Here is a 13,655-nt window from a genome sequence, read left to right as displayed (position 1 = left end):
TGGTAGTCAAATTATTACCATGCAGGTTTGGTAATAGGTATATAAATTGTATTTTAAGAAATTGACATCCATGTTTCTTCCACATTATACTACTTAAGCCTCCATGCCCTGTGTAAGACAAATCAAAGATAATTTGACTCTAGCTCCCTCCAGTGGTCAACTTAGTTTTCGCAGATGTTTGCACCGATAATACACAATTATATAAATATTTAACAAAGTACAGACACCTGGTAAACGTCCTGACAAAAAATAAAGATGTGAATTAAAGTACTAAAGAGTTAATGATATAAATACTGAAGAGCTTCCTCTTCCAAGAGGTCAGCACGACAGCATATACAGTTTGATGGTGTGAGATTAGCCTTTGTTTCCCTAACATTTGAGTAACACTTTCCAAGGAAACCAATCAGACACATTATCATGACCTCATCACCATTCTCCCTTTAATCGCCTTCTGAAATCACCCAAGAAGTCACAGAGACCATGACTCCTAACAAAAAGACAAAACATAAACGGGACATCAATTAAATCACAGAAAATGTGTCGACAACGTAAACGTTCACCTCTTCTAGTGTCGCCGTATGCGGTCAGGAAACCAACATCAGTGAATGAAGAGCGACTCTCAGTTCGTATATTTTTATCTCCTTTATGGCCGGGCGGAGATCCGGAGCCTGGCCCCCCGATCGTAGACGCGTGCTGAAGGGCCCAGGCCCCGACGCAGGGCCTCGCGGTCCAGCTTGTTGAGGCCCTGGGAGCAGAGGCGGAGGTCCTTCACCTGCTCCGTCAGCCCCTCCAGGCCGGCGCTGTCTCCCGACAACCCGCACCCTGTGGGGAGGAACGCTGGAGCGGTCAGGGAGGGGAAGCGAACGCAGCATGAGCAGCAGAGTGCCCGACGCCTTCTGCTCGACTTGCCATTTACTGGTGCATTAATGCCACCTACTGGTGCAGTACCGGTCACACCAGTGCACCCACCAGTAGGTGGCGGTGATGCACCAGTAGGTGGCGGTGATGCACCAGTAGGTGGCGCTGATGCACCAGTAGGTGGCGCTGATGCACCAGTAGCTGGCGGTAATGCACCAGTAGGTGGCGCTGATGCACCAGTAGGTGGCGCTGATGCACCAGTAGGCTGATGCGGCCCTCAATTGACAAACTAATATTTAACAAACTAACCCGCGACACATTGAACAAACTAACCCTACACACAGACACACGCACACACTCAACTTAGTAACCCTATACATTAGAGAGCCCCGACCTAACCCCAGGGTGTAATGCATTGCATACCTTGGAGGTCGAGAAAGGTCAAAGGTCGCTGTGCCTCTCTCAGGGAGGCCAGGAGGCTGCGGAGGCCGGTGGAGGTCACAGAGGGGTTCCCCGACAGGTTGAGAGAGGTCAGGCAGGGACAGACCAGCAGGCACCTGGCTAAGGTGTCCACCCCGCTGTCGGTCAGCCCGTTCCCTCCCAGGCTAAGGTGGGTCAGGGAGCACTCCTCCTGCTGGAAGGAACACACACACACACTGAAAGAGACTGCTTCTGCTGAGGCACAGGACATAAGGGTGAGCTCCTGTTGTTCCATCACGACCCCGAGTAGTGCTGTCTGCCTGTGTGTGTGTGTACCTGGGTCAGGACGTTGGCCAGGAGTCTGTCCGTCTGTCTGTCTGTCTGTGTGTGTAGTGTACCTGGGTCAGGACGTTGGCCAGGTGTCTGTCCGTCTGTCTGTCTGTCTGTGTGTGTAGTGTACCTGGGTCAGGACGCTGGCCAGGAGTCTGTCTGTCTGTGTGTGTAGTGTACCTGGGTCAGGACGTTGGCCAGGTGTCTGTCTGTCTGTCTGTCTGTCTGTCTGTGTGTGTAGTGTACCTGGGTCAGGACGCTGGCCAGGAGTCTGTCTGTCTGTGTGTGTAGTGTACCTGGGTCAGGACGCTGGCCAGGCGCTCCAGTGGCAGGGGGTCCCCCGGCTCACTGCAGACGGCGGAAAGGTCCAGGTGTGTCAGGTGGTGGAAGGGGAGGGTCTTCAGCACCAGCTCACAGCCCGTGGAGCCCAGTGCATTGTGGGAAAGACTCACCGACCTCAAGTGTCCTGAGCCTGTCAGATAAACGATGAAACCCTTTATTTAGAGGACCTCCGGTTCTACTGAGGGAAACCAGACTGAGAGACACCAGATAGAGACCAGACTGAGAGAGACCAGACCCAAAGAGACCAGAATCAGAGACCAAACTCAGAGAGACCATACCAAGGAAGAGACAAGACCGATACCAGACCCTCAGAGAGACCGACCCCTAGATAGACCAGGCCCCTAGAGAGACCAGGCCCTCAGAGAGACCAGGCCCAGAGAGACCAGACCCAGAGAGACCAGACCCAGAGGGACCAGACCCAGAGGGACCAGACCCAGAGAGAACAGACCCAGAGAGAACAGACCCAGAGAGAACAGACCCAGAGAGACCAAACCCAGAAATACTAGACCCAGAGAGAGCACACCCAGAGTGACCAGGCCCAGAGAGACCAGAGCCAGAGAGACCAGCTGGTACCTGCGAGGGCGCTGGCGAGCATCAGGCGATGGTGCTGGAGGCAGCGCGCCGTGAGGCCGCAGGCCTGCAGGGACAGCCGGGCCAGCAGGGGACAGCGGGCCAGCAGGCAGGACAGCGGCTCTGAGACGGCGTCCCCCAGCGGGTTCAGACCGAGGTCCAGCTCCTCCAGACTCTGAGGAGGAGAGCCACAGCGGGGGAACGGGTTAACGGGTGAATGTGAACGTGTGAATGTACACGGCGTCAAAGCGGTGGTCGCCTGAGTTCATTGATTGCACAACTCGCTTACCGGGAAGGTGCGGTCCACCTGCCCCTTCAGGGCGTCGGCCAACTTGCCCAGCCCCTCCCCCGTCACGCCATTGGACGAGAGGTCCAGCACGCGGAGGCGGGGCATGGTGAGCGCCGTGGCGACCAGCTCGGGCAGCAGGTCGTCGTGGAAACGGTTGCCGGACAGACGTAGCTCTGTGAGGTCCGCCTGCAGCTTGAGGGCCCTCAGGAGCGGGGCCAGGGCGGCGGGGGCCAGGCCCAGACCCCCCAGGGTCATGGTGGTGCCCCCCTCCTGCACCTCGCACAGCCGGGACACACGCGCGCTGGGCTCTGATCAGAATAATACATTCAACATTTCATAATAATGAATACGCTGTAGTACGCTGGAACCATTCGACCTACATCAACATTAATGCATTCATATTAATACATCATTAATACTCTGGGCTCTCATGATGCAATGATCACCAGTCCACCGTGCACATGAGAAATGGTTTGTATGACTGGCCTTAGAGTGAGTGAGTGATTGTCTGTGTGATTGAATGTCTGAGTGAGTGATTGTCTGTGTGATTGAATGTCTGAGTGAGTGAGTGAGTGAGTGAGTGAGTGAGTGAGTGAGTGAGTGAGTGAGTGAGTGAGTGAGTGAGTGAGTCAGTGAGTCAGTCTCACCGACGGCCAGACTCTGACAGGCCTTCTTGTAGCGCTCGGGAAGAGGAGGACGATCCCAGGAACTCACCTCCGCCATGACCTGAGGAGGAAACAGAGGCCGTTTCTCAATTTGCGTACTTGTGCGTGCTCGTGGACTCGTGAAACGTCATTAGTCGTTGCCCGAGCACTGTTCCAATTCGAAGTACGCATCAAGCGAGTACTGTCGTAAAACCCGGAAGTGTTCTTGATGCGTGCTCGATCTCGCCGTTTCACCGAGCATGCATCGGAGGTGGCTTGTGTGTACTAAGTACACACGAGCCACCTCCGATGCATGCTCGGTGAAATGCATGCAACCGCTATAAATCCCAGGATGCATTTCGCACTCGCAGCAGTGCGATGGCGGACAATATGGAGAAGACGCACAACTGTAAGCTATTATCTATAAGCTATTAATTGTAAGCTATTATATTATTTCACGAATATCAGTATTTATTATTTTTAACGTTTTTATTAGGCTATCATTGAATTCTCCAACCTGTCAAATCCTACTTGTTTTTCTCGGACGTTTTCACTTTTTCATTCAGAATATTTACATACTATTTGAAAATGAAAGAGGCTGGGATTTTGTTTGATATCATTTGTTTATAATGTTTAGTAGTATATGCCTAAATGAGGCCGTAGCACAGTTAACGGACGAGCAGAGGTGGTGACGTCATCGCTGCTGCTGTTCCAATTGCAGGTACGTACTCGCGTGCTCGCAAGTCTGTGCTTGAAGTACGGACTTGCCAAGTACGTACTTGCAAGTCATCGAGTCCGTAGTACGCGTGCTAGGAATTGAGAAACGGCCAGAGATTGAAGCACACCCACTGTGGTGCAGTACCTCCTCTCCCTTTAAAGACGCAGTACCTCCTCTCCCTTTAAAGACGCAGTACCTCCTCTCCCTTTAAAGACGCAGTACCTCCTCACCCTTTAAAGGCGCAGTACCTCCTCTCCCTTTAAAGGCGCAGTACCTCCTCTCCCTTTAAAGGCGCAGTACCTCCTCTCCCTTTAAAGACGCAGTACCTCCTCTCCCTTTAAAGACGCAGTACCTCCTCTCCCTTTAAAGGCGCAGAGCCTCCTCTCCCTTTAAAGGCGCAGAGCCTCCTCTCCCTTTAAAGGCGCAGAGCCTCCTCTCCCTTTTAAGGCGCAGTGCCTCCTCTCCCTTTAAAGGCGCAGTGCCTCCTCTCCCTTTAAAGACGCAGTACCTCCTCTCCCTTTAAAGACGCAGTACCTCCTCTCCCTTTAAAGACGCAGTACCTCCTCTCCCTTTAAAGGCGCAGTACCTCCTCTCCCTTTAAAGACGCAGTACCTCCTCTCCCTTTAAAGACGCAGTACCTCCTCTCCCTTTAAAGACGCAGTACCTCCTCTCCCTTTAAAGACGCAGTACCTCCTCTCCCTTTAAAGGCGCAGTACCTCCTCTCCCTTTAAAGACGCAGTACCTCCTCTCCCTTTAAAGGCGCAGTGCCTCCTCTCCCCTTAAAGACACAGTACCTCCTTTCCCCTTAAAGACACAGTGCCTCCTCTCCCCTTAAAGACACAGTACCTCCTCTCCCCTTAAAGACACAGTACCTCCTCTCCCCTTAAAGACACAGTACCTCCTCTCCCCTTAAAGACACAGTACCTCCTCTCCCCTTAAAGACACAGTACCTCCTCTCCCCTTAAAGACACAGTACCTCCTCTCCCCTTGAAGACACAGTACCTCCTCGTTGGTGTGGAGGACGGCCAGCAGGAGGTCCAGGGGGGACAGCAGCGCCCCCTCCTTCTGCAGGGACAGGCGGGGCAGCAGGCCACACTTCTGGTAGTATCGCCGGGCAGCCTGTTCACAGAGCCACGCCACCGTGCACACCTCCGCCTCACTGCCAAAGCATGAGGGTTCTGCATAAGCCACTGGTGGTCTGGATCTACGTCAGCCACTGGTTCTACGTCAGCCACTGGTTCTACGTCAATCAGTGGTGTGGATTAACTACTGGATGACCTACTGGATGAATTACTGAAATAACGACAGGTTGAACTACTGAACTAACTACAGGATGAACTACTTGATGAACTACTGAAATAACTTCTCGATGAACTACTGAAATAACTACTGGATGAACTTCTGAACTAACTACAGGATGAACTACTTGATGAACTACTGAAATAACTACAGGATGAACTACTGGATGTGCTCATTGGTTAGCTTCCCTGGAATATGTTTGGCTGTATGCGAATTAAATGGGAGTTCCTTAAAAGTCTTACTATATCCACTCTCTAACCCTCACATGAGATGAGGTCAGAATGTGAACCTGAATTTCTCATTCTATGACAAATCCTTAACTGATCTTAACTAATGTCATAATCCGGCATTAACACCTATCTGAAATAATATGAATTTCAATATAAAATGTACCTTTGAGGGACAGGAATGAGAAACACATCGTCTTGAACTCTGACCCTCATCCGGATTGGGGGAGGCATGGCTGCAGTTTGGGCTGGAATCTGAGACAGAAAAGCTTAAAAATGATACATTCACCTCATCATTGAGGAAATGTGGGTGTAAACAATGCATTCAATTCATTCATCAACAATTCATTCATCGCTCTGAAGTTGGATGCCCCATGAAAAAAAAGGTGATGATGGTGACGAAAAGTGTAGTGTAGTAATAATTGGACCAGTCAGAAGTAATACGTTAAGTTTCTTAAAGACCACATTTACTCAACACGATAGCTCTTTTATTCTGCACACATCAGCTGAACTCTGATAAACACTGTTGACTAAACCTGGCACATTATGCAATGCTTTATTCTAACAAAGTACCATCAGCTTAACAAGTCTTTAGCTGCTGACTATATCTTCATCACCAACAAGTACGGCTGGATATCTTCCATTTTGTCATATTAATGTGCTGTTGAGAAAGTATTTTGGAGCGACTGACTATCAAGAGAACAGCAGGAATGAGTAAAGAAGTGCAGCGAGGAGAGCGACCTGTGGGATGTGGGTGTGTTGCGGGGCTCGGGAAGGAGGGGGCGTGTCCAGGCGCAGCTCCTCCTCCTCGCTGAAGGAGGGGCTGCCTGGCCTGCTGACGGACCGCCGCCCCAGACGGACCAGGCCGCTCATCTGAGTCATCTTGGCCTGCCGGGGCCGGGGCCGGGGCCGGGCCCCTCCGCTCCTGCTCAGAGAGGGGCCCCTGCTGGCAGCTGGGGGGGCAGCGGCGGACCCTGGGGGGAAAGAAGGGGAGCGATGAAGGCTAGCAGACATTCTGCTGAGTCTTTTGAACAACGTCACATCAAAGACCTGGTAAATATCATTCAGAAAAAAAAAAAAAAAAGATCAGAAATGCTGTTGTTGAAGATGTGGTTAAGCTAAGCTATGGGAATAACTACTCTCTTTTAACTACTCTAACTGGGACTAACTACTTACTCTGGGACACACCTCCGTTCTCCTGCCTGTGTTGACTTCTGGCCGTTAAAGTAGTCCAGGCCCCGCCCTCCCCGCTCCAGGCCCCGCCCTCCCCGCTCCAGGCCCCGCCCTCCCCGCTCCAGGCCCCCCCCTCCCCGCTCCAGGCCCCGCCCTCCCCGCTCGGTCCACTCTGCTCCTCCCCCACCCGCCTCTTCTTCCTGGCCTGAACCACCTCGCCCAGGTCATCGTCCAGCCAATCGTCGGCCAGGTCCTCCTCCTCTGGAACCAGTGCCGGCCTGCTATTGGAGGAGAGGGCGGGCGTGCTGGTGAGCGGGGACTGGGTCCCCTGGTGGAGGGCCCCGCCCTTGTGGAGGGCCCTGGCGCTGCCGAGGCCACGGATCACGCTGTGGTACTCTTCCCTCGCGAAGACGTGGGGCCCCGCAGGAGTGGGCTCAGGGGCCAGCGAGGGCCCGGGGGCGTGCGGAGCGAGGGCCTCCTGTACCCCACTCCCGCCAGCTGGGCCAGCCTGGACGCGTAGCCTGGGCCGAACGGGTCGCATGGGGCTCGGGGGGGGGCTGTCCGAGTCGTGGTCAGAGTCGCTGCTCTGAGGACGTGAGACGGACACGCGGTTTGTACAACACATCCTTACAGCATGAAGTCTAAAGGAATGAAGAAAGACACTTTGATAGACTCTATAATAGACACTGATCTCTTTGATAGACTCTATAATAGACACTGATCTCTTTGATAGACTCTATAATAGACACTGATCTCTTTGATAGACTCTATAATAGACACTGATCTCTTTGATAGACTCTATAATAGACACTGAACTCCTTCTGTGCGCTCCCGTAACATACGAGTGGTTTGGTGCATGTTCATCTCGACCAATAGGAACAGAGCCACCACCCAGAAGGCGAAGCCTACACAATAAAACACTGCCCTCCGGGGGTCCCTACCCCGTACAGCAGGGCCGACTCCATCCCCCGGGCTCTGGGTCCCCCGGACTGTCGGGGGGGCCGGGCGGGGCCGGGGGCCTCTGTCCCCCGGGCTCTGGGGCCGGGGTCCGGCGCGGGCCCGAGGAGGGGCTCGGAGCACTCGGCGTCGTACAGCTGGCTGTCCTGCAGCAGGGCGGAGCTCCTGGCGGGAGCCGCGGGCCCTGGAGGAGAAACAGACCGAGAGTGAGGGAAAGCACGACTTGCTGCAGGAGAGATTGAAGAGCAATAGGGTGGAGGCCCCGTCCTGGGGCCCTCCTCACCTCCTCCCCCCCCTGCTAGAGCCTTCCTCAGCAGCTCCTCTGTGGCGGCGCAGTCCTGCCGCGCGTCGCGGTCCAGCTCGCGGCTGTAGGTCCTCTGCCAGTGTCTCAGGGTGTCCATGGGGGTCTGGCCCTGGGGGGGGGGACGGAGGGAGAGGAGGGGGGGGGGGGGCACCCACCGTTTGGTCAACAGACAGCAGAGAGCAACCTGAGCAGACGCCTGTGCAGCTCGGGTGGAATAGATACGTCTGTCCGTCTGTCTGTCCGTCCATAGCCCCCACCTTGGCGTCGCGCAGGGCGACGGAGGCGCCGTGCTCCACCAGCAGCCTGGCCACCCCAAAGTGTCCGCAGGCCAGGGAGTCGTGGAGGGGCGTGACCCCGTCGCAGAGCGGCCCCCCGGGGTCGTTCACACTGGCGCCGCGCTCCAGCAGCAGAGACACCACCTCTTCAGGAGACACAGAGGGGTGGAGGAGCCATGGTTCATGAGTTAGACTGTAGAGACACCACCTCTTCAGGAGGCACAGAGAGGTGGAGGAGCCATGATTCATGAGTTGGACTGTAAAGCGATGGAAGATACGGAAAAGGAAGTTGTCTGCTGTGTGTATCATGGGTTACCGTGGTGACCGTGGTTGCAGGCCTCATGCAGCGGAGTCCAGCCGCAGTAGTCCCTGGGATTGACGGGGTGGCCCTGGTGACGCGTCAACACACACACACGTCAGCACACTCAGACACCGGTGGTGTGGATGGATCAGCAGGAAGTGAGCCAACACGACCGGCCGGATTTTTTTGGGGCCGACACCGATTATTTTTCATCTGCCTTAGCCGATAACCGATACGCCGATACCGATTTTCTTGAGCCGATATCTGGAGCTGATAATACCCTGGAAATCCAGGGTTCTCACGAGAGCACAATTTGAATTTGCTCAGCTAGTCACTCTGGGAATGAGCAATATACCTGTGTATATTCTGGGCCTCCCCTGGCCCAGAACATTAATCAATCACATCGATAGGAGGGCCAAAAGCGTTGCTGTTTTACCGACCGGATACGGCAAGAGTTGTATCTATTGGTTAGCTCCACTGGTCTGGATACGTCAGCCCTTGTATTCTTCTGATTGGTCGTAGTGTATTCCAATTAGGGATGCACCGAATATTCGGCCACCGAACATGTTCGGCCGAAAATGGCCCAAAACATAATGTTCGGTTTCGGCCGAAGGAGTAAAATGGCCGAACATAATACACCGAACATTTATATATAAAAAAAAAAAAAAAAACCTACAGCTTTCTAGATGTGCGTCTGGATTTCCAGACTAAGCCTCCCTCAATTTACATCATAAAAATGACACAATGATGATAACAAATGTTACAATGTCTCAACATTTATTGAACTGTCTGTAAATCACACCAAAAAATAAAAATAAATCGGGCCGATACTGGAAAACATATCGACATGATTGTCGACATGTCGATACCGATACACGTAAAAAACGCAAATATCGGCCGATAATATCGGTCGATCACTACTACAGTACTAGTGGGGTACAGTGTGTACTAGTGGGGTACAGTGTGTCCTAGTGGGGTACAGTGTGTTTACTAGTGGGGTTCTGCAGGGTCTCACCTGCTCCAGCAGTGCCTGGACCTGCCTCTGGTTCCCGTCGATGCAGGCCCGGTGGAGCGAGGTCTCCCCCTTCTCGTTCCTCTTGTTCCACTGGGGGGAGGGGGGGCAGGGTCAGAACTGGGACATGAGGTATTGATGCATCCTGAGATCCAGATCCTGCTTACCCGTACGCTCTTCCTCCTGCCGCTAACCATCTTGTCGTAACCGTCCAGGTCATCATCTAACCAAACAAGGAGATCAATAAACCGACGTTAGAGATCACGCCCGCACGACTCCTCCGTCACAAGCTTTCAGTCATGTGACCCACCCGAGTCCGAGAGGGCGATGTCGCTGTCGACCAAGGGCTCGCTGTTCTCCTCCTCTTCCTCCTCCTCCTCTTCCTCCCCATCACTGCAGTCGGGGTTCCAGCCCTCCGCGGCACACAGCTCCCTCAGCCTGGCCTCCGTGGCCCCCAGACTGTCCTCCGCTGCCTCCAGCCCGGCCTCCGTGGCCCCAAGCCCGGCCACGACCCCGCCGCGCTGGGCCCCCCGTCGCTGGGCCCCTAGCCACCGCCTCAGCACGCGCTTCTGTCAGCAGCAGGGGAGGCGCGGGTCAGTTTGGACGGGATTTAGAAACACGACAACAATCTTTCTTTTGCAATACTTTTCATAGGCAAAATTCAAGGGAATTAAGGGATCCATCCTATTTATATCAAACCTTCTTCATAGTCCTACACAATAAAACCCTTATTGAACATGTTGCAGATGGTTTTACTACTGTTTCATCCACTTATACACTGGTGAGGCTGGTGTTGACTCCTGTAATGCTTTAATGGATGTGGTTGTGCCCCACCATTCAGGGCTTATTTGGTACATCAGAGAGGTGGAACACAGCTGACCCTTAACCCCTGAGACCTCTGACCTGCAGCGCAGGGCGCCCCGCCCTCTGGGCACACTCCAGCGCCGCCTCGAAACTGGTGTCCACCTCCTCCGGGCTGCAGCCGCTATCCTTCTGGGACAACGCCATGTTCAGCCACGTGCTGCACTCCTGAGGGACAGAGACACAGGGTTACAGAGACACAGGGTTACAGAGACACAGGGTTAGAGACACAGGGTTACAGAGACACAGGGTTACAGAGACACAGGGTTACAGAGACACAGGGTTACAGAGACACAGGGTTAGAGACACAGGGTTACAGAGACACAGGGTTACAGAGACACAGGGTTACAGAGACACAGGGTTAGAGACACAGGGTTACAGAGACACAGGGTTAGAGACACAGGGTTACAGAGACGCAGGGTTACAGAGACACAGGGTTACAGAGACACAGGGTTACAGAGACACAGGGTTACAGAGACACAGGGTTACAGAGACACAGGGTTACAGAGACGCAGGGTTACAGAGACGCAGGGTTACAGAGACACAGGGTTACAGAGAGCAGGTTACAGAGACACAGGGTTACAGAGACACAGGGTTAGAGACACAGGGTTACAGAGACACAGGGTTACAGAGACACAGGGTTAGATACACAGGGTTACAGAGACACAGGGTTAGATACACAGGGTTACAGAGACACAGGGTTACAGAGACACAGGGTTACAGAGACACAGGGTTACAGAGACACAGGGTTAGATACACAGGGTTACAGAAACACAGGGTTACAGAGACACAGGGTTACAGAGACACAGGGTTACAGAGACACAGGGTTACAGAGACACAGGGTTAGAGACACAGGGTTACAGAGACACAGGGTTACAGAGACACAGGGTTAGAGACACAGGGTTACAGAGACACAGGGTTACAGAGAGCAGGTACCAGCTCACACACTGAGCAGGGAAACCACTGAGCTGAACAATGAGCCGCAGGCAGCAGGCGGGATCTGCGTCCCCCACATGGCATTCAGGGCGCCCCCCCTACCTCGGCCGGGGAGCCCCGTCTCAGGGCCAGCTCCTGCCGGTAGTGCTCCAGCGCCGGGCCGGGCTGCCTCAGGTCCGTGTGCGTTGCCGCGAGCGACACGTGGATGACGGCCAGCTCCCTGGGGGGTCTGCCCAGTGCCTCCGCCAGCGCCAGCTAACACACGACGACATGGTTACGTTTAGACACAAGGAATTCAGAAGGGACGGTTTTGAAGCGTGAGGTTCTCGTTTCTCTGACCTGGGTCCGGTAGGCCTCCAGGGCCTTGGGGAAGGAGCCCACCTTACAGTACAGGTCGCCCAGCTGCTCAGCCAGCCCCACTGCATCATGGGAACTCTTCGCCTGCCTCAGGTCGTCCCCAGCCTCCTCCTCCAGCTGACAGCCTCGGTCGGCTGCGGACAGGAAGTAGATTTACTGACTAACAGCGCAGTGCCCAATTCAACCAGGATTGAGGACAATGGTATCAAAACCTTTCGGATATTTGAAGGATCAACATGATGAAATGATATCTTGTTTGCATTTACCAGATCTAAAGTTCTTCTTCACGTCCTGTCTGTCTTGAGGCTGCTGGGAACCCAACAGGAGAGCCTTCTTCAGAGAGCGCCTGGCCGCCGCGAAGTCCCCGAGAGACAGCTGCACCTGAAACCATGACCAATGCCAATCAATACGAGTGACAGCTGCACCTGAAACCAATACCAATCAATATGACTGACAGCTGCACCTGAAACCAATACCAATACCAATCCATTTGAATGACCATTAAATTATAAGAAGAATTCAATTTGAGCCATTTTAAATGTTGCTCCCCAGCAGTCAGTATGAGCTCCAAGTGACTAAAGACTTTGATGGTGTTTGGACCCCTGAGTCCTGACCTTGCCAATCCAGTGGCAGCATTCGCTCTCGCTGAACTTGTCCTTCATCTTGCGGGCGCACTCCCGGGCCTGCTCCAGGCAGCGCACCGCCCCCGAGTGCTGGCTCCTCCGGAAGCAGATGTGGCCCAGGTTGAGGTTGGCCCGGTACACGTCCTCCAGGAGCTGGTGCTTCCTGTCGGACAGGAAGTAACACTCCACCATGAGGGAGGGACTTCATAGAAATCTACATTTTCAATATTGCCCACATGAATACAGCAGCATGTCTTACTCTGCGATGTAGACGCTGCGGCGGATAAACTCCATACAGCGCTTGGGCTCCCCCTGGTGGTCACACACCAGGCCCAGGTTGAGGAAGAGCCGCGCCCTCATCTCACTCAGCTCCCGGGCCGGCACCGAGCCTGGGGGGACGGGGAGAGGGCGGAGGTCAGAGACCAGAGATCAGAGCACAGCGGTCAGCCTGGGTACTCAGCAGCCTGGAGCCTCAGCAGCCTGGAGCCTCAGCCTGGATATTTAGCAGCCCGGGGTCTCAGCCGCCTGGAGACTCGGCAGATGCTGGGATCCAGTACCCTTATGTTAACATTAGTGCTGTCAGTTTAACGCGTTATTAACAGCGTTAATGTATGTATGTATGCATGTATGTGTGTATGTGTGTATGTGTGTGTGTGTGTGTGTGTGTGTGTGTTATTCGATAGCCTGGTAATGTGTATAGGCCTACGTACGGTAGGAATATTCATACTGGTTTAAATAATAAATGTTATAGTATTTCCCGTCTTTGCTGAGCAAGAGTTTTGTTCAAAAGTTCAGTGATTGAAACAAATAAAATCCTGGGCTATTGAAGTTTTACGGTTGGCCTACCACTGTCATGCACCCGATGTCAAGTGGACCGGGTTGAATTCACTGCGGGTCCCTCTTCTTATATCCATCTTACCAAATATATTTTATTACGGTTTTATTACTACCTTCGCAACACTCTCTGATCTCACTAAAAGGCTGGCAGCACGAAATCAAGGGATATTTAGAATAGAAAAAAAGGCGTGATTAATCGTGAGTTAACTATGACATTAACAGCACTAGTTAACATGGAACCTAATGTTAACATGTCACCTAATGTTAACACGGACACGCACCTTCCAGCCGTTCCTCCACCACGGCCAGGCTCTTCCTGAAG

The 13,655-nt window shown here is 53.4% G+C and overlaps 1 protein-coding gene across 1 annotated transcript in view; it reads right to left on the bottom strand.

Moving 5' to 3' along the window:
• Nucleotides 1-418: 418 nt before the first annotated feature.
• The window catches only part of tonsl (tonsoku-like, DNA repair protein), a 15,221-nt gene continuing 1,984 nt past the window's right edge, over nucleotides 419-13,655 (bottom strand). The window contains exons 4-27 of the mRNA XM_060052527.1: nucleotides 13,615-13,655; nucleotides 12,756-12,885; nucleotides 12,488-12,659; nucleotides 12,140-12,254; nucleotides 11,856-12,007; nucleotides 11,619-11,771; nucleotides 10,623-10,748; nucleotides 10,030-10,288; nucleotides 9,887-9,942; nucleotides 9,723-9,812; nucleotides 8,723-8,795; nucleotides 8,389-8,552; nucleotides 8,111-8,240; nucleotides 7,780-8,011; nucleotides 6,874-7,592; nucleotides 6,439-6,671; nucleotides 5,864-5,952; nucleotides 5,174-5,330; nucleotides 3,457-3,535; nucleotides 2,810-3,117; nucleotides 2,524-2,695; nucleotides 1,905-2,080; nucleotides 1,282-1,489; nucleotides 419-822 (exon numbers count right to left, since the gene is read on the bottom strand). The exon at nucleotides 13,615-13,655 is cut by the window's right edge and continues 143 nt beyond it. Of these exons, the coding sequence (XP_059908510.1) occupies nucleotides 644-822; nucleotides 1,282-1,489; nucleotides 1,905-2,080; nucleotides 2,524-2,695; nucleotides 2,810-3,117; nucleotides 3,457-3,535; nucleotides 5,174-5,330; nucleotides 5,864-5,952; nucleotides 6,439-6,671; nucleotides 6,874-7,592; nucleotides 7,780-8,011; nucleotides 8,111-8,240; nucleotides 8,389-8,552; nucleotides 8,723-8,795; nucleotides 9,723-9,812; nucleotides 9,887-9,942; nucleotides 10,030-10,288; nucleotides 10,623-10,748; nucleotides 11,619-11,771; nucleotides 11,856-12,007; nucleotides 12,140-12,254; nucleotides 12,488-12,659; nucleotides 12,756-12,885; nucleotides 13,615-13,655 (4,213 nt within the window). The 3' untranslated portion in view covers nucleotides 419-643. The remainder of the gene's footprint in view (nucleotides 823-1,281; nucleotides 1,490-1,904; nucleotides 2,081-2,523; nucleotides 2,696-2,809; nucleotides 3,118-3,456; nucleotides 3,536-5,173; nucleotides 5,331-5,863; nucleotides 5,953-6,438; nucleotides 6,672-6,873; nucleotides 7,593-7,779; nucleotides 8,012-8,110; nucleotides 8,241-8,388; nucleotides 8,553-8,722; nucleotides 8,796-9,722; nucleotides 9,813-9,886; nucleotides 9,943-10,029; nucleotides 10,289-10,622; nucleotides 10,749-11,618; nucleotides 11,772-11,855; nucleotides 12,008-12,139; nucleotides 12,255-12,487; nucleotides 12,660-12,755; nucleotides 12,886-13,614) is intronic.

The sequence above is a fragment of the Gadus macrocephalus genome, chromosome 5, assembly GCF_031168955.1.
Source record: "Gadus macrocephalus chromosome 5, ASM3116895v1".
Lineage (NCBI taxonomy): Eukaryota > Metazoa > Chordata > Actinopteri > Gadiformes > Gadidae > Gadus > Gadus macrocephalus.
This window is presented reverse-complemented; position numbering and strand designations above follow the sequence as displayed.